The 20,599-nt window shown below is 37.8% G+C and overlaps 1 protein-coding gene across 4 annotated transcripts in view; it reads left to right on the forward strand.

Moving 5' to 3' along the window:
* LOC101392552 (dystrophin) overlaps positions 1 to 20,599 on the forward strand; it is a 760,070-nt gene that overhangs the window by 443,875 nt on the left and 295,596 nt on the right. For all 4 annotated transcript variants that reach the window (XM_004435057.3, XM_087426760.1, XM_087426761.1 and 1 more), the window contains exon 15: positions 742 to 888. In XM_004435057.3, the coding sequence (XP_004435114.2) occupies positions 742 to 888 (147 nt within the window). The remainder of the gene's footprint in view (positions 1 to 741; positions 889 to 20,599) is intronic.

Genomic DNA, 20,599 nt, shown 5'->3' on the forward strand with positions numbered 1-20,599 from the left:
TCATGATGCATTGCATCAGAGAATCCCACTGTAGTGCTTCAGAGACAGCTGAGAAGCCCCAGGGGAGCCTTCTTAAGTCATTGCTCCAAGGACTAAAATACCAGGAGACCAGAAAGTCATTCTTAGGACTTGACAAAATACCCTAATCTCTAAATGAATCTATTTATTGTGTAGTTGGTGCAAAGGATGAAAGTAATATTTTATGATTGAGTATATCTTTTTAGTGTATTAAAAAAATGATCCATTTCTGGTTGTAAGCTGAGTAGAGTTTAGAATCTAGCAGCACTATATTTTTCTTGTTACTTTACTAATCCAGAATTTCTTTGGAGAGGTATATAATATAACAGTCCGGAGGCAGGCAAACCTAGATATGTATCCCAGGTTCCTCAATTTTGACCCATAGGACCTTGGGCAAGGTTTAACCTCTGTGAGTTTGTTTCCTCATGTGTCAAATGTGAATTCTCCAACTACCAACCTCATAAGGTTATCGTGTGGGAATAAAATTGGATTACACGTGGACGGAGCTCATCACAGGATTAGGCACCTAAGAAGTGCTCAATAAATGTTAGTTATTATTATCCACCTATTAACAAATGTTCATTGTTGTAATACCACTATAATAGAGCAAATGTCATTGACACTGCACCCCAAACAGAATAAGATGTCTTGTGGTTCCCATGTGTCTGTTTCTTTGCTTTAAACATCCTCATCTTCCAATTTACCCTTGACTGTTTCACACAGGCACTTCGAGGAGAAATTGCGCCTCTTAAAGAGAATGTAAGCCACGTCAATGACCTTGCTCGCCAACTCACCACATTGGGCATTCAGCTGTCACCATATAACCTCAGCACTCTGGAAGACCTGAACACCAGATGGAAGCTTCTGCAGGTAGGCACATTATAAGCATTGCAGTTCCTTGTTACAATAAGAGAATATACAGATAAAGCTTGTTTGTAAGGAACAATAAAAGTAATTTTTTCATGCGATGTTCACGATAATATTTGTGAGTGTAGGATATTTTATATTACTTAATAAGTCCCTATATAAATGTTTTAAGCCTATTAATATTAATTTTTATGAATGGCTTAAAGTTAGACTTTACTATATCTTGCAATAAACATGGAAGATAATGCTGAATCATGATGGAAGGACTAAATTACTGGCATGCAATTATTTTGTACTATTATTGCTTGGATTCTTAAAACATCTTTCCCTTTGGAATCCTAATTTAAACAAAAGTCAAAAGTACGGCACATTCTAAAATCTTTTAAAGAAAGAACATCCTATCACAAACCTATACATGGAAGTTTTTCATAGGTTTATATAATAAATACAGGGACTATAAGTGTGCTCAAGGTCACGCATATTAGCTGTGGAACCTTGGGCAAGTTATTTAAACTCCCTATGCCTTAGTCTTTCATCTGAAGAAAATGGGGATATTAAGTGTTTCTAAAATATCGGATGAGTAAGTCAAAATACTTGGAAAGTGCTTCGAACAGTACTAGCCACATGGTAACAGTGTATAAATTCTAGCTCTTGGTCCTGTTGCAGTTATAATTTTTATTATTACAACATACAGGTTTTAAAGTTAGACTTTCTGAGTGACCTTGAAGTCACTTGACCTTTCTGATTGTTAGTTTCCGCATCTCTAACATGCTTGCTGCTCAATTCATGTTAAATGAACTAATTCATGTAGAGTTATCAGTACAGTACCTGTTTCTTAGTAAGAACTCAGAAAATGTTTGTAATGGTGGAGGAGGAGTGTCTATATGTTCCTTATGTGAAGGACACTATTATACCCCAAAACCCTAAAACTGATTTAGCCATAGAATTAGAGAATCGTTTTCTCTCCTTTTCCAATTTCATAGGGTACAGAGAGTATGCTCCTGAGGACAGAGAGGAAACTAGCTTTTAAAAACATATGCTTTCGGGGCCGGCCCTGTGGCTTAGCGGTTAAGTGCACGCGCTCCGCTGCTGGCAGCCCGGGTTCTGATCCTGGGCGCGCACCGATGCACCGCTTCTCCGGCCATGCTGAGGCCGTGTCCCACATACAGCAACTGGAAAGATGTGCAGCTGTCACATACGACTATCTACTGGGGCTTTGGGGGGAAAAAAATAAATAAATAAAATTAAAAAAATAAAATAAAAATATATGCTTTCAATGTTTTAATAAGGAAAAAAAACAATAAACCAGGTTATTTTTCCTATTGGCAGTCCATTTAGGGGTATGATTGAAAGTTCGGTTGAAGAATTGCTGGATCTTTAATAAAAACAAGTTCCAAATTCAAGACCTCTTGAGATCTCATATAATTTAATTCTTGTTTTGATGGATAGTCTTGAAATATTTGTATGATAGATTGTTATAAGTGGCATTGACTAAAGCAAGGCAATATAGTTAAGCAACTACATGCATTTCTATGTCTGTTTGCTCCAAAGTGGTTAAGTACTATTAAAATCTTATCAGTTTTACCCTTAGTATGTTTTTTATTTTAAGCATAAATAAAGTAATAAATGTCCAAGGAAAACCGATGGCCACATTTGTTCCATTCAAGCACTCTTGCACTATATCTTAAAATTTCTTTTAGAGAGCTGAATGCCACATTTGCTTCCAGAACGTGGTACAAGATTTGTGACAGTGGCATGTGAATTTACAAATGAGGTCAAAAGATTATGACTGATAGGAAAAGTTAATAAAAATCAATGCTAAGTGATCCATTATAGTTGCAGTATTTATTTAGATGTCAAGTATGAGAAAATATTAATAGCTTAATTTTTATCCATTCTTTGAAAGGAATAATTCTGACCAATAATTTTGGTCAGAAATGTAGGGAAGTACATGAAAGGAGATAGTATGATGTGGTAAAAAGAGCATTGGCATTAACATTAGAAGGCCTAACTTCAAACTGAAGTTCAGCTATTATTTAACCATGTTATCTTGGGAAAGCCATTGAACCTCTCTCAGCTTCAATTCCCTCATTTGTAAAATGAGACATCCATTTTGTCTAAGGTCACATCCAGTTCAGTCCTGTGATTCTGTATGTGGCTCTCTGGGGGAGATACAATATGACAAAATTTAGTTTAATCAATGGAGTTGCTCCCTCAATTCATAATACAGATGTGGCTTGTTGGAATTATGTTTTTCCTTGTGTAATTCTAACTTTGTAAGTCCCTCACCCCCAAACCCACATATACACAGCCTTCTCATATTAAACAGTTCAATTGGTTTGTGGTATATGCTTTCATTGTGGTAAATTTCACATGTTGCTATTTTTGAACCTGACCTTAAGGATATGCTTAAAAAGTGTTTTTAGCAGAAATCTGATTAATCCAAGGTTTTGCTTTGTGCATAACTGAGTCAAGTTGATTCCATTCTTTTCTTGGCCATTATTCTAACCACTCTGCTATATTATAAATGTGAGTCCTTGTTCAGAAAGGGAACAAAGCAAGAAATGAGGTTCACATCAAACAAATTTATCCCCATTACTGGAGGAGCAACTCAGATATCTTGTGGAGAACATTTTGCATATAGAAGAATGTATGTGAGACTGAAGCATTACCCAGCTTCTGCGGAGGGAAGTTTGAGCCTACCATCATTATGACATCATAGTTCTATAAAAATGAAGAATTTAGTTGCAATGCTATGTCAGTTACTAGAATCATGATAAAAAATAAGTATGAGTTCATCTTTGCTTCTATGTCTGCTCAGACAAAGAAAAATCAAGAAATAGAGAGCTGGAGTAGTGGGAAGGCAGATATCAACTCAAGAAAAAGAGTCTTCAGTTTGGGCAAAATAGTGTAGTAGAAGACATGGAGTTAGATACTACCAGGCTATGTCTACTTGATGTCAGGATATCCTGGGTTTACTTACATGATCCGTTAATTTTTATTTTAAAAGAAAGCCACGGTGGTTTTTTAGCCATATGTAATATCAGTCAAAATGATAGAAACAGAAAAACCATGTAGATGTGAATGTCAACAGCAGAGTAAGACCCAGTCACAATTTACCAGTACATGGAAATAGGGTGTATAGAGAGTTCTGAATTTCTTTTGAATCCACATATAGAAGTATGGAGACATTGGTTTGCCTGTTTGAAACTCCCTGTGGGAAGAAAATCCTATTTTCTCCCTCAGAGTAGACACATGGGTGTGGATGTTTCTACTAGACCATTTCACAATGTATTTTGGGTGTAGGAAACCATCATTCCTTGGAGTTACAAAGAGTTTTCATGTACATTATCTCATTTAATCCTCATAACATTATGATTATGTATTATGATTACATATTATCACTATTCCCTTTTACAAGTAAGGAAACTAAAACTTAGAAACGTTAAGTGACACAGTCACAGTCACACAACTTGTAAGTGTCAGTCAGTATCTGAATCAGATCTTCTGAACTGCAACTCCCATGCCCTTTTTATTTCCTCTTCTCAAAGTCCTATTAAGTTTGGACTTAACAAAGTCATACTTTAAAGCTATTTTGGGCAACACAGGTATGAAATACTTCACTTTTGTCATGCTTCCTCTCTTTTTTAAATGATTCTCAGGGAAATTAACTTTTAAATCTTCCTTTTACAAACCAATGGATTAATGAGCCCAGTTCAGTGGACCTCTTAAAATCACAGCTGTAGTTTCAAATATAAAATTACAAAGCATTATCTTCCTCATTGTCTTTAGAATTCAGCATTTGTACTAAAATCAACCAAAAGCGATTTTAATGAAATTAACTTTTAAATCTTCCTTTTACAAACCAATGGATTAATGAGCCCAGTTCAGTGTACCTCTTAAAATCACAGCTGTAGTTTCAAATATAAAATTATAAAGCATTATATTCCTCATTGTCTTTAGAATTCAGCATTTGTACTAAAATCAACCAAAAGTGATTTTAATGAATTAGCTCTTAAAGCAGAACCGGTGCTAATATTTGATCCAGTAGAAATGAGTATCAAAACCAAATGGTAAGAAAATTAAACTGATGATAAACCATTCTAATTTTGAAGCAATGCACACACATTTAGTGGTGTAGTCATGCTCTTTGTTCATCAAGCACAAGTACTATAGGGGATGTTCTACTATAGGGAAATACTCCGAGGGAATGTTCTAACCATTTCTCTACATCATGAGTAAACCCACAAATAGCAACAGAAGCTGCAAACACACTTTAATAGAAACAGTACATGCTTTACTGACTATAGGATGTACGGAATGTAACCACTTGAAAAGTATTGTATATGAAGACATTTCCAGGTATGACATTCTTTAAATACGTTTAAGGACAGTATCATGAATTATGTATGTTTTTTAAGGTTTCCTAAGATTCTTCCAAGGGCGTGCAGACAGTTATATACTCCATCTTCACATCTCTGGTAACTTTCTGTCACAGGAATCCAGACCCTCATCTTCTGCACACTTCATTCCTTCCTTCATTCTTTCCTCCTTCTTTCATTCAATCAGCACTGATTGAGCATCTACTGTTTACAAAGCAGACACTGTAATTGTCCTATCTGGTCCAAGGACAAACTGACCAAAACCCACTTTACTGCTTATACCATCTTAAGCAAAATTTTATAGATGGATTTTCTTTTATTACTTCCATAATGACTCACCCTCTCTCCCTTTCTCCATGTTATAAACAACAACAAAAAATATGCTATTATAACACTAATACTATAAAAGTAATACCTTTTCAGATCTCAGAATACAAATTCTTCAGTAATTTCTGACTGGGAATTTGGTCTACATAGTCAAATTAGTAAGATTCATGGAAGGACATGATATTTAGGTGACCAATAGAAATATTTGCATGGCTTCATTTTTAAAAAACTAAACAAGGTTTTTAATTTAAAAAATTAAGAATTCCAACAGAGCAGCATATGTTCTTTACTTTGGTGAGACAGGTTTTTGCAGCAGGCTTGGCTTCTATCTATATGTATGTATGTTTGTCCTTATCGTCACGGAGCGCAAGATTTGATCTTTTAACTATGTGGGCAGATTTTAAACATTTTCCTCACACTCTTCATTTTTGTGTGTGTGTGTGAGGAAGATCAGCCCTGAGCTAACATCCGTGCTAATCCTCCTTTTTTTGCTGAGGAAGACTGGCTCTGAGCTAACATCTATTGCCCATCCTCCTCCTTTTTTTCCCTTTTTCTCCCCAAAGCCCCAGTAGATAGCTGTATGTCATAGTTGCACATCCTTCTAGTTGCTGTATGTGGGACGCCACCTCAGCATGGCCAGACAAGTGGTGCGTCGGTGCGTGCCCGGGATCCGAACCCGGGCCGCCAGTAGCAGAGTGCGCCCATTTAGCCGCTAAGCCATGGGGCCGGCCCCACTCTTCATTTTTTTTAAGGATCCTGTACTAATCATTTTGCATTATGAAGTCCCTTCTAGGCGAGGAGCCTAGACGAGCTATGCCATCTGCTCTTACAAATAATGTAGACCTATTACTAACTGAGGGTGAGGAGAGGACATCTAGCTTCCTTCGCTTCAGTTTTGCTAAGGGTGGGTTCTGCTGATGTCTTCTTACATGGCCTTCCTTGACTTTTTCTTTAGCAAGACCAAAAATAATTCTGCTTGTCGTTAGACCACAGAACTCAGGAGAAAATGATAAGTCTGAGGCCATTCTCAAAGGAAATATGTTTTCCTACATCAGTGGTTCTCAAATGTTAGTGAGCATCAGAGTCACCTGGAAGACTTATTAAAACACAGACCACTGGGCCCCACCTCCAGAGTTTCTGATTCTGTAGGTCTGGAGCAGAGCCTGAGATTCGGCATTTCTGTCAAGCTCCCAAATGAGGCTGATGCTGCTGATCCAGGGACCACACTTTGAGAACCATTGTCCTACATTAAGCACTTGCCGGGTACAGCCAGGTTCAAAAGATTTTAAAATATATATATGACTTCTTAAGACACTTTGAGAAGTTTAGAGGCAGGTTGTGGAAAATAAGTACAAAGCCATGCAGAAAGCTCTGTATTAAAGGAGTGGTGCCGTGCTACGGGAACATGGAGACCCAAGCACTTAACATTTGTCTTCAAGGCAGAAAGAGGAGGGTGAAGGGAAACTGCTAGTAGATTCCTAGTAACACAATTTGCTGCTCTATGGATTAATAAATATAAATTCACAAATGTAAAAATGGATAAATAGAATAAACATAATATAAATATGGACTTATATTCACTATATTTTACATCACATGGTCTAGAATTATGCTGTCCAGTACAGTAGCTACATGTGGATATTAAGCCCTTGAATGTAGCCAGTCCAAACTGAGATGTGTTGTAAGTGTAATATACATATCAAGTTTCAAAGACTTTGTTCAAAAAGAAAGAATGTAAAATATCTCATTAATATTTTTATATTGATTACATGTTGAAGTGATAATATTTTTATGTATTTAGTTAAGTAAAATATATCATTATAATTAATTCCACTCATTTCTTTTTATGATGATTCAAACTTGGGTATTTTTCTTGAAAATGAACAAAGTGAGCCTGTCACTTCAAGTAAAACAACTGGTAGTGTTTCTTTTTACTTTTTTAATGTGTCCCTAGAAAATTTAAAATGACATATGCAGCTCTCATTATATCCGATGGAGCCTGTGATTCTGCATTTCTGTCAAGCTCCCGGGAGATGCTGTTGATCTGTGACCACATATAAAAATTTGTTCCCAAACTATGAATCGTGGAGTTTTACAAAGAAGTCTACAAATATGTTCCTGCATCAAGCACTGTCTGTAGCTTGAATACAAAATTGTCTTGCCCATATACCACTATTTCTCATAATTAAGTAAATGCAGTCGTGTTACTAAACACATAGAGATTTTTATCAGCTGGCCACTTTTTCTCAATTAACAGATACTAAGTAGTACTTCCATCATGTGGGGATCCTCTAATTCTTAGAATATTAATAAGAGATCCATAGGTTCAAAAAGATTGGAAGCCATTTATCCAAAAATATTATAGTAATGTAGGAACAATTACTCTAACACATTCTAAACAGTAGGTAGCTCTCATAAAAAGATTTCAGCTCTAACATCTTGTTTGATGTGCCCACTGGCAGGAGTTGTTAAAAAGCTGAAGGTAAAGGAAATGAAAAGAACAAAGAAGAAAGAAGAATGTGTTTGTTTTAGAAAAGGTTAGGTCACGGGAAGATTTGTTGATATTAGGAATAGAATGACCCGTGAGAAAAGGACAATGAAGTTCTAGGAAAGCATCTTTTCAGTAAGGAGAGAACAATCATTTATGCTTAACCTCATTTCTCTTTAAATAAAAGGAAGGGAAATGAACAAGGCCCTTTAAAGATCTGAAGAAGGAAAGTGTAAATCTAAGTGCCCAGGATGGTTCCAGCCCTTAGAACACTCAGGTCAAAGCGCGCTGTCAGGCTTACAGACATTTTCCTCCGTCAGTGTGGTTTCCGATGTTTTCACAAATAATTGTACTTTATTCAAGAGGAATGATATTGAGATTGCCTGGGTAACCTTGAAAGTCATGTGGCTTAGGTATTCCAGAGTCCATCCTCCTCACTCTAAAGAACAATCTAGTTTTCAAGGGCATTCTCTATTAAAAAAAAAAAAAAAAAAAGCATCAGGATGTGTGGGACTATAGGGGGAAAAATGAATGATGTAGGTAGGGAGTGAGACAAAAAAATGACATGAGGTACAAAATGAGAATGAAGCCGGTATGAGTCAAAGAAGTATTTCTTAAAGAGAATGAAAGGCATATTCATTTTTTCAGAGACTTTATCATTATGAAGTATTAGTTAGGTTCCCCCATTGCTTGATCTTTAGGTACTACCTAATTTCTAATTTGTTTTATTCAGGAACTATTTTTGCTAGTTCTGAAGCTAGCTCCTATGGTCATTCACATGCTAAGTGTTTTATTATTGTTTTTCAAAACGTAATGTGTTCCTGTTAAATGTGTTTAAACAGCAATTTATGTATGTATGTATGTATTTCTTTTCATTTCTTGATCTCTCTAATTCTTTTTTAGAAATACGTGTATAATTATGAGTATTTAAAATTGCCATAATGCTCATGTTTTCTTTTCCTTCTCCCTTGTTCTGCAACTGACATTTGCCCTTCCCTCAAATTTCTCACTGCTTTGTTCTTTATTCTTTTAAGTGTCCTTCTCTCTCTAGCCTGACCTCTCTCCTTTGCCGCCGCCTGACCCCGCCCCACCCCTTCTTCTGCATGTTTTGCCCTGGTTGTTTGCTTCTTTGCTTGTCCCACTGTCCCGCTGCGTGTGAAACACTCCACCAGCAGCTGCTCACATTTCCCATGCTACGTCACGCGCCACACTCAAAGAGCTGCTGTTCTCACATTTCCACCAGAAAGCCTCCCCCTCTCCTCCTTCCCTGCACATTCCTCTAGAAATAACCCCCTTTCAGACCATATGAAAAGCTGAATGTTAAAGCCCGTGCTGTAAGTAGGACTGGAAACTAGCTTATGAAATTCAGAAATGCTATTTTTAAAGGTCAATACCACAAAGTGAATTTGAAATTACTGTAGTTTATCTTCATATTTCTTTATTCTTATAAATTCTATAACGGCCTTAAAATAATTATCATTATGATATTAATTCTCCCTTCAATCAATATACTCATTAATTTCAGAGGTAGATATGTAGATGGAAAATATAATAAATTAGAAAATTATTATTATATTAATTAGACATACAGTTTTTTACACAGAACCGTACGTTATTGGGCCAATGCAGTTGCACAATATAGATTTGAGAAGAACTGATTTTAGTGAGTATTATGTATTACTGAAATAACGGGCACTTATTTAGTACTTACTGCATGCCATTAACTATTCTAAGCACTTTTACATATACTAACACTTTTAAGCCTCACGGCCACCCTATGAGGTAGATACTATTTTTATCCTCATTTTACAGATGAGGAAAATGAGGAACAACGTGGTTAGGTGGCTTGCCTGAGGTCACATGGCTGGTAAGTGAGAGAGCCAGGGTTTGAACCCAGGCAGTCTGTCTGGGGAATCTGTCAGAACTACTAACTATGCGATACCACCTCTCTGATATAAAGTTAGATTGACATGACGGTATTTCTTCTTAATTTACAATTCAGCCCTTTAAACAAAAAGGATAACTTCCTCTTCATATCTATTCATTTGTCAGGAATCACCGGCATCAAGCGTTTAGGAAATGTAGCTTTAAAGTAGGATGATTATATGAATCTCAGACCACAATCTCAGGAATAGCCTGCTTCACCCAGAGCCTGAATCGTTCACGGATTAAAAACGAGAATCTCTCTTCTGTAGGACCAGGAGGACTTAATCCTCAAACTCTTCCTGAAGTGAGCAAAAAGACTCCTTCAGTCAATAAATATTTTCCATCCAATACATATTATGTCTGGTACCTACCCTCTGCCAGACTGTATGTTAGATAATAGAGATGCAGTTGTGGAAAAACCAAACAAAGTCTATGCCCTCATGGAGGTTAGCCTTTGTTGGGAAGACAGACATTAATTTAAAAAATCCCTCATATAATAATTACAAGTTCTGGTAAGTGTCATGAGAGAAAATGCAGAACATATAGTGAGGACCTAACCGTGTGTGTGTGTGTGTGTGTGTGTGTGTGTGTGTCTGTGTGTGTCTGTGTGTGTATGTGTGGTGAGGGTGGGAGGAAGGGAAGGCTACTCAGGAAGGCTTCCCAGAGAAAGTGGCCTTCCAGCCGAAAGCTAAAGGATGAAGACAAGTTAACTAAGTGATTTTTCTCTTCATCTGTAGCTTTTATTTTAAATGGCCTGAAGCTTGGGACTAACAAACTAAACAGAGTAGTAAAATTCCAGTATGTAAATTTAATAACGAGGAATCATTTGAAGTAATGGACTGCACGGTTAACGTGTAATTAAGTCACATAGAAAAAAGATTTCCTATCGTTCTCCATCACGAACAGCATCCTGTTTGCTTTCTTCACGGCACTTATGAAAATCTATAGCTATGTGTTTGCTGACTTATTTATTAAAAGTCTCTCTCCCCCCACCTTCATGTCAGCTCCATGAGGCCAGTGGCCCTAAATACCATATCTGCTAATACCTGGCAGTATCTTTTACATAGTAGGCATTCAATAAATATTTCCTGAATTGCTGAATGGGTGAAATTAAGCAAAATGTTATTGAAAACTACAAAATAAACGGAAAGTTATACAACAAGGGGAAAATTAGGAAGCAAAACTATCATTTCTGAAGAAGTAGTATTCATGTGTAGATTTGTGGATTCATAAAGTTAACCGATGCTTAAATAATTTTCCAAAATTCCAAAAAGAAAAATAATTGATTAAAAATTAAATATGCATTCTTTACTCTGTGGTGAACGTGGTTCACACATAGCCTTGACCTTTATCGACAGTTAATGATCTGTGTGCTCTGAACGACGTGGAATATACTCGATGTTATCTTTGGAGGAAAATGGGATAGAACAGCTTCCCTTCTTCCCTCCTCTTTTTTTTTTTATTGAGGTATAATTGACATATAACATTATATTCATTTCAGGTGTACGGTGTAATGATTCCATATTTGTATATATTGTGAAATGATCACCACAATAAGTCTAGTTGACATCCATCACCATACCTAGTTACAAATCTTTTTTCTTGTGATGAGAACTTTTAAGATCTACTCTTTTAGCAACTTTCAAAAATACAATACAGTATTATAAACTATAGTCACTATGCTGTACATTATATCCCCATGACTTATGTATTTTATAAATGGAAGTTTGTTCCTTTTGACCTCCTTCACTCATTTCACCCAGGCCCCTACCCCCGCCTCTGGCAACCACAAATCTGTTCTCTGTATCTATAAGCTCGTTTGTTTTGTTTTGTTTTTATTTTAGATTCTACATGTAAGTGAGATCTATGGTGTTTGTCTTTGTCTGACTTATTTCACTTAGCATAATGCCTTCAAGGTCCATCCATGTTGTTGCAAATGGCAAGATTTCATTCTTTTTTATGGGTCAATATTATTCCTCTGTGTGTGTGTGTGTGTGTGTGTGTGTGTATTTCACGTTTTCTTTATCTATTCTTCCATCGGTGGACACTTAGGTTGTTTCCATGTCTTGGCTATTATAAATAATGTTGCAATGAACATAGGGGTGTATTTATCTTTTTGAATTAGTGTTTTTGTACCTTCCTCTTTTTAGAACAGCTTTCTTGAGGTATAATTACCACATACATATTTAAAATGTACAACTTGATGAGTTTGATATATGGATAGACCTGAGAAATCATCACCACATTCAAAATAGTGAACATATCCATACTCCCAACAGTTTCTTCTTGCCCCTTGGTAATCCCTTCCTCCTGCCCCTCCATTGCCTCCGAGCAACCACTGATCTACTTTCTATCACTGTAGATAAATTTGCATTTTCTAGTTTTATATAAATGGGATATACAGTATACACTCTTTTTCAGTCTCATTTCTTTTAGCCAGCATAGTTGAGATTCATCCATGTTGTTACATGCATCAATAGTTTATCCCTGTTTATTGCTGAGTGGTATTCCATTATATGGAAATACTTCAAATTGTTTATTCGTTCACCTTTTAATGGACTTTTGGGTTGTCTCCAGTTTGGAGCTATTACAAATAAAGCTGTTATGAACGTGCACGTACACATCTTTGAATGGACTTATGTTTTCATTTCTCTTGAGTAAATGCCTAGGAGAGGGATAGCTAGATTATATGGTGTGTGTGTGTTTAACTTATTAAGAAACTGCCAAACTGTTTTCCAAAGCAGTTGCACCAGTTTACATTCCCACAACAGTGGATGAGAGTTCCAGTGCCTTCGCATCCTCACTAAAATTTGATATGGTCAATCTTTTAAATTTTAGCCATTTCAATGGGTATATAGTGCTATCTCATTATGGTTTTAATTTGCATTTCCCTAATGAATAATGACGTAACCATTTCAGCTTTCTTATAATTAGTGCTGGCATGGTATAATATTTTTCATCCTTTGATTTTTAGCCTATTTGTGTCTTTATGGTTAATGTGCATTTCTTGTAGGCAGCATATAATTGGATTTTGCTTTTTAAAATCTAATCTGACAATCTTTTTTCATTGGGGATATTTAGACTGTTTTTATTTAATGTGATTATTGATATGGTTAAGTGCAAACCTAACATCAAGCTATATGTTTTTGCTTCGTCTCATCTGTTTTTCGATGGCTTATTTCTCTTTTTCTGTCTTCATTTAGATTAATTGGAATTAATGAATCTATGTTGGCATATTAGCTATAGCTCTTTGTTTTGTCATTTTAGTGGTTGCTTTAGGGTTTATAGTGTACATATTTAACTTATCACAGTCTACCTTCAAGTGGTGTGAGACTACTTCACATATGGTATGAAAACATTTCAATAATATATTTCTATTTCCCCCTTTCCAAACTGTGTGCTGTTGTTTGATCCTTTGGGGTCTTTTAAGATTAGGTAGGATTAGCCTGACACTCAGTCTAGGGCTAATTGTTCCCCACTACAGAGGCAAGACCCTTCCTTCTACTCAATGCCCTGTGAATCATGAGCTTTCTAGTGTTACTGGTGGGGAATAGGCACTGCTCCCTGCTGTATGTGTGTGCTGGACACTGTTACTTCTAATCCTGTGATTCTTTCCCGGCCTCCAGTAGTTTCCTCACACGTGTGCTAATCAGTACTCAGCTGAATACTTGAGGGAGACCCTCTACAGATCTCCAGGGTTCTCTCTCTGTCCGGCTCTCTCCTCTCTGGGCTTCTGTCCAGTGAACTCTAGCTGGATACCTTAGTCTTCCTGGAATCTCAGTTCTATCTCCTCAACGCGGGGAGTCTTCCACGATCCTCTTAGGTTCTTCTTCCCTGTACTGTGGACTGGAAAACTCTCTTCAGGTAGTAAGCTACGACAAGTCTAGCGCTCACCTCATATGTTTTTCCTTTCCCAAGGATCGCTATCCTTCCTTGCCTGGTGTCCATTGTCTTACACTCCATCATTACATATAATTTCTCCATGTTTCTGTTATTTCAAGAAAGAGGGTAAATTTGGTTATTACTCCATCTTGTTTGATAGAGAGGTCGTAAAATAGCTTTTGAAGCACTAGGTTTTTTTTCTTGACATGGAGAACATATGTGAAGAATGTTGGAGGAAAATAGGTAATGAGCTGATAATGTTCAATTCTCCAGACACAGAGATGCTGTTTGTCACTTACCAACATTGCACATGCTTTATTTTTCTTTCACAACAGAAGTGATTGCCTTGTATGTATGATTGCCTCAGACTGTTTGCCTAGTTGTATTTAGGGCCTTGCCTTTGCAATCAAGCTGGCTAAGGCTCAGGCCTTAGTTTATATGTAAAGAATCTGGTCAGGGCCTACAGCCAAGGCTGTGTAGCAAGGTGCTCCAAGCATAAATTAGCCAATAGCACAGCTGCTAAATCTACTTTTAAAACAGCTGAATATGTCAGTGTGTTTCATTGCTTTAAAAATATCCACTTTGAATTACTGAATATTTTAATATTCTTAACTTTACACTTCAGTAATCATTCTTTAAAAGGTTCTATTTAATTATTTTTAATACTATATCATTTAATGACCAATGTGCTACCGTGCATAAGTTTTATTTTAGGAACGATGGCCTGTTTAAGTTGTTACCACCCATCAATTCAGAGGATTTAGTTCTGAAAGTCCAGAAGTCCAACCCTTGATCTTCCAAAGCCATCACATGATATGTCATAGTTCACACAGCTAGTTAATAATAGAAACAGAGCCAAAAGCTTGTTCTATATTCTTTTCACACACCCTTTAGTTTTAGTCTAAAAAAAGCATTCTTCAGTCTAAATATTTTATATTCTAAAACATTTTTTAAAAGGAATTACTTATCCAAATCCCACCAGCCTTGCAAGGTCCATGTGAAACAATGAGATAAAGACTGTGAAAGTGCTTCAGAAACTATTAAATGCTATAAAAATGTAAGTTTTATTATTAGAACTGCAGTCCATTTCTATGAAACCTCTCCAAACTTTTTCACTTTTCTGAACTTGATTATGCAGTATCTTTTCTAATACATTTGTTCTTCCTTTATAAGAAGAATTTAATCCTTTCTGCCCTGCTGGGTTGTAAAAAGAGGGGCTCTCTTCTTTTCTAGAACCCAGTGATATTTTATAGTATTATACATCTAGTGAGTTCCCACTAAATACATGTTATAAAATTGAACCAAATTTATTTCTAGACGTGTGGGGAAAAAAAATATTCTGATCCTTAAAAAGAAAAGATATTTTTAAGGATTAAAGATGGTAACCTTTGTGCATCTGTATTTGCAATGAAATTATTTTAATTTGTCTTATATTCAACTGATGCATCATATCTGCATCCCTTTGTTAAAACTGAACAGATTTCCAGGTTAATGTCATAATTTCTAACAACAGCTGCCTATACTGGCAGGAAAAAAAACATATGAGAGCATAGTCATGAACTTCAGGTTTTTTCCCCTGCTTTTGGCATTCCTTTCCTCTGAATTATAGCTTGCATTTCTTCATTATCTCAGTTTGACTTAGTCTTTCTAAATACTCCCTTCTGTTTCCATCAATAAATATTTACTGAACTACCTCTTAATGTAGTTTCTTTTTTTCAGAAAACTCAAATGTGGGTGGATTACTGTTCATGACACTTAGGAAATATAAAAAGCTTTTGAGTTGCTACAAACAAGCCAGGATCCCCAATTCTCAGGCATAGCTTTCCCATTAGACACTTAAACTTTAGGGGCAATCAAGTCGGCCATAGAGCTGAAGCTATGGTGCTGTACTTGGGAATTCTAACCTCAGCCTCTTTGAATTAAGTCCATCATTCATTATGTATCTCCATATATTTCTGTGCCATACATAGAATTTTCTTTTTAGAGTCACCTTCCCTCTTTCTGAATGCTACCTGCTGCCAGTCTGCTGAGCGTACTCCATAAAACCCTCTCCTTCTCCGTGGGTAGTGGCCCCTTTCCTGCCGGGCAAATTAGATGCCGAGCCTGGTCACTGCAGCTTTCTTTCCAGCTTTTTCTGCTCCTACACCAAGCAAGAGAGCTCTCTGCTGGTAGTCAGGATTTGTCTCTGGGAAAGTGGGACGAGTTGTCCTCTGTTAGACAGGCCTCAAAAGAGTATTGTTTAATCTTCAGGGTGCAGTTGAGACACTATTATTTCCCTTTCCCCAAATCTACTCCCTCTATCATGTACACGTACACCCTTCTCCCTTGCTGGTGGAGACCTGGCTTGTTCAGGATCTATCCTCCTCCAGGTGACCGTGCACACTGAGGGGAGGCCTCAGCCATAGGGAATGAATAATGACAGTACTGAGCTATTTCATGGTGATCTGGTGGGCCCAGTCAACTTTCCAAGGATTGGACATGGGCATTTTATGCAATCTCAGGCAATAAGGCAGAAAGGGAAGTCTGCTAGGGGAGTGTCCGAGAAAGGTTTTCCTCACCCAGGGAACTAAATTGACAGTCTTTTTCTTCTGGACACTGTGCCTACTTCTTCCCTCTACCTGAATGCTCTTCCCCCAGATATCTATGTGAGTAACTCTGTCACTTTCTTCAAGTCTTGCTCAAATCTCAACTTGTTAAAGAAACCTCCTTGAAAACTGACCACCCCATTCAAACAGCAACCTGCCCTACCTCCCTCTTCCCAGCCATCTCAACTCAATCCCCCTCACCCTGTTCTTCCACAAAGATGCCCCTCCTGAACACCATGAATCATGCCTCCAGGACACCTTGTCTAGTCCCCTCCCACTCTGAATCCAGGCTGGCCCTGTATAACAGATTGAAGGCAGCAGAAGTGGCACTGCAAGACCCAAGGCTAGATCTGAAGAAGTCTTGCAGCTTCTGTCTTGGTCACTTGGAATGCTCACTCTGGGGGAAGTGAGCTGCTATGAAAGAAGTCTGATTACTTTAAGGCCACTATGCTGTGAGGAACCCTAAGCTAGCCACATAGAGAAGCTGCAGGAAAAGACAGAAATGCTTGGCCAGCCCCCAGCTGTTGCAGCCACCCCATGTGAGGCGATAGATATGTGAGCAAAACAGCCGTCTGGGATATCCATCCCAGTCGAGCCTTCAGATCACTCCAGCTGCCATCCGACTGAAACACATGAAAGACCCCACTCAAAAACACCCAGCTGAGCAGAGTCAACTCACAGAGCCAGCAGCAATAGTGATAAATTTTTGTTTTAAGCCACTGAATTCTAGGGTGGTATGTTAAGCAGCAATAGGAACATCTAACCTGTTTTTCAGTTTTTTCTTCTTTCATAACACTCATAATGTACTACGGAATTAGCATATTTAATATGCTTTTGTTTATTGTCTGTCTCCCACTGTGAGAAAGTAAGCTTCATGAAGCCAAGGATCTTGTCTGTTTTGTTTGCTCCTGTATCCAAAGCACCTAAGAACGGTTCTTAGCATGGAGAATATTTGTTGAACAAATGAACCAGAACTTGAGTAGCCATTTTGTGAGTGTGTGGTAAGTTCACCTAAGGATGGCAGAGAGGAAAGATGTGAAGAACCTGAATCCTAATGATGCCAGTATGCTTCTGAATTACCCTTCCTGGAGCAACCTTGCCTATGCACTTCTTGACTGGCAAGACATTTTGTGCTAGGTTTTCTATTACCTGCAGCAGAAGGCATCCCATCTGGCATACGGTCTTTCAGATCATTTTAATTTGCAGCCATAGGACTCAGACATGACTGAACCAGAGGATAAATCCGAGTGGCAGACCCCATGATGTTCTCAAAACCACTCTTCTTGCTGACTGAGGCTTTCCTACTGAATGAAGCACTTAGTTTATAATATATTCTTTCCTTAGGCCTTCTCCCCAGAGACCTTGGTCTCCCTGCAGTAGATGTCTGGAGAACCACCAATCTCTTAAAGATGACTATAACACACTTCTGGATATGTAACTCCAGGAGTCGTTACAGCTTGAGTTTTCTCTTAGTCCCCATGAGATACACTGCCCATCCCAGTAATTTGCCACACTTATCTGAATTTCTCAGATAAGATGCTATCTGAGAAATTGCTCAGACCCCCCACCATATAGCAAAAACCAAACATTATTCATTACCCTCCTACTTGCAATGAGTTACAGAAAACCTGCAAAACAAGCAAGTATATTAAGTCACTATTTGGTTAATGCTTGTTTCCGGAAATCACTTTTGTCTGAAATTCAGTTCAGTACTTTTTAAGTGACTACATTATGCTAGACAGTGTATTTGGCAGTAGGGACAAAGATGTTCATGACACAAACCTCCCTCAAGGATGATTGATACATCAACTACAAACAGTACCATAAGGACTCCACTATAGATTTGAGGGGGAAAAAAGTGATATTAACATGCAGAACAGTAAGCAATTAATTTTGCCCCAGGGATGACATTTGAGCTTAGACTTGAGTGATGAGTACGGTTTAAAAAGATAGAGAAGGGTCGGCCCTGTGGCTTGGTGGTTGAGTGCGCGCACTGCGATGCTGGTGGCCCGGGTTCGGATCCCGGGTGCTCATCGAGGCACCACTTCTCCGTTCATCCTGAGGCCGAGTCCCACATACAGCAACTAGAAGGATGTGCAGCTACGACACACAACTATCCACTGGGGCTTTGGGGGGAAAAATAAAATAAATAAAATCTTAAAAAAAAAAAAAAAAAAAAAAATAGAGAAAAAAATAGAAGGGTTTTCTAGGAAGGGACAGCATAAACAAAAGCTTAGAGATCTGGGAAAATCTGACATAACCTAGGGTAGTTAGAAGTCTGGAATGAATGAGATGTGGGGTGTATGGTGGGGAGGGTAGCAGAGGCGAAATAAGTGATATCTAGGCAAATGAAGTACATGTAGTTAGGGGAGAGGAGAAATATTTAATTTCTCTTTAATTTCTTTTTCTGAAAATATTTAATTATGTTTTAAATATTTTCCTCAAATCTCCTTTGGACTTTTTACGTTTGTCACTCATTAGGAAACCCTATTACACTAAGATGATTTTTACCTTTTTAGCTTATTTGGCCCAAGTAAACAAGGGACAGAAAGATTTTAATGTAAAGTATTCATTCAACCTGAAAGAACCTAGATGATTTCAGACCATTTAATGTTAAATATTTTAGAGTTCTAGATTATTTCTCTTTGGATGAGCAGAAATTTTTTTGAAGACTTTGAAAATATGTGTTTAGTTTTTAACAGACTCATCTGCTGCTGCTTTCAGTCTCATGGGCATCAGCAGGTTCAAGTTCGGCAGGTAGGAATCTGGCCTCTGAGAATGTAGCCTAAGAGTTAAGGAATGCATGATTACTCCTGTAATTACTTGAGAGGGATTCTGAAATCCTGGTGGGGTTGATGGGGCCCCCAGATAGCAGGGGTCAAGAATGTATAAGAGGTTAGGAATTCAGACTAGAGCTGTGGTGGGGAGTTAGTGTAAACAGGTTCTGAATATAAAACATCAGGAATTCAAGTTGACAGTTAAGAAACCAACATCTTAGAAATGTAAACCTCACTTTAAGTCAAAGGCTCTCCAAACTAGGACTTCATAATACACTGGCCAAGGCAAGAGCTAGTGTCTATTTACCTGTATGGTTCTGGAGCGCAGGGGACTACAGATGGTATGTTGGTTAAAATGCTTTCAGCAGCCAATAACAGAATGCCTGACTTAAAAGGCCTTGTATTTGTTTTTCCCAAACTTTTCTGGTCATAAGAATCACCAGGGGCGCTGGATTAAATTACTAATTCACAAGCCCCTTCACTAGCAAGTCTGATTCAATAGGTTTGGGAATCTATTTTTTTAACATGAACCCCAAAGGAATCAGGCAAGCTTTGAAAACACTATCTTAAATAATAGAGATATCTGATAATCTAACACAGTGGTTCCTAAACTTTAGCATGCATCAGAATCACCTGGAGGGCTTGTTACACTACAGGCTCATGGGCTCCCCCCGGGGTTTCTGATTCAGTAGGTCTGGAGTAAGTAAGATCTGAGAGTCTGCATTTCTAGTAAGTTCTCAGGTGATGCTGATGCTACTGTGGTCAGAAACTACACTTTGAGAATTTTGGTCTGACACAACCAGAAGTCCAAAGGTCATCAGATCTGGGGCTGGTTAATTCAGCAGCTGAACTATATTAAGACTCCGGTTCAGCTTCTCTGGGAGTCTCTTGACTTTCTCCTCATGATCTCAAGATGGCTTCCCACTGCACCAAGCAACATATCCTCAGTCAGCAATATCCAAGGCAGGAAAGGAATAAGGTACAAGGATAACTTCATCTGCGGGGTGTGTGTGTGTGTACTGGAGAATAAAGAATTTCCCAGAAGCTCCCTAGCAGATTTCCACTTATGTATCAGACAGAACTGGGTCTCACTGTACCCCTTTAAACTAATCACTGGCTACAAGGAATGAGATTACTGTGATTGGTTTAGACCTGATTTTAATTCTTCCCCCAGCACTGAGTCCATTGATGTCCAATGTCTGATCATAATTGAGATTCTTTACCAAGAAATAAGAAGTAAATAGCTGTTAGGTAATCAAATAGCTGGGTTCTGATACTAGTGTGATTGTAATTAGGTTCAGAGTTGAAAATGATACGAATGCTAGTAAATAATATATGGTATTAGCT

Source organism: Ceratotherium simum, chromosome X (genome assembly GCF_057802395.1).
Source record: "Ceratotherium simum simum isolate JZ-2026a chromosome X, ASM5780239v1, whole genome shotgun sequence".
In the NCBI taxonomy this organism is placed as follows: Eukaryota; Metazoa; Chordata; class Mammalia; order Perissodactyla; family Rhinocerotidae; genus Ceratotherium; species Ceratotherium simum.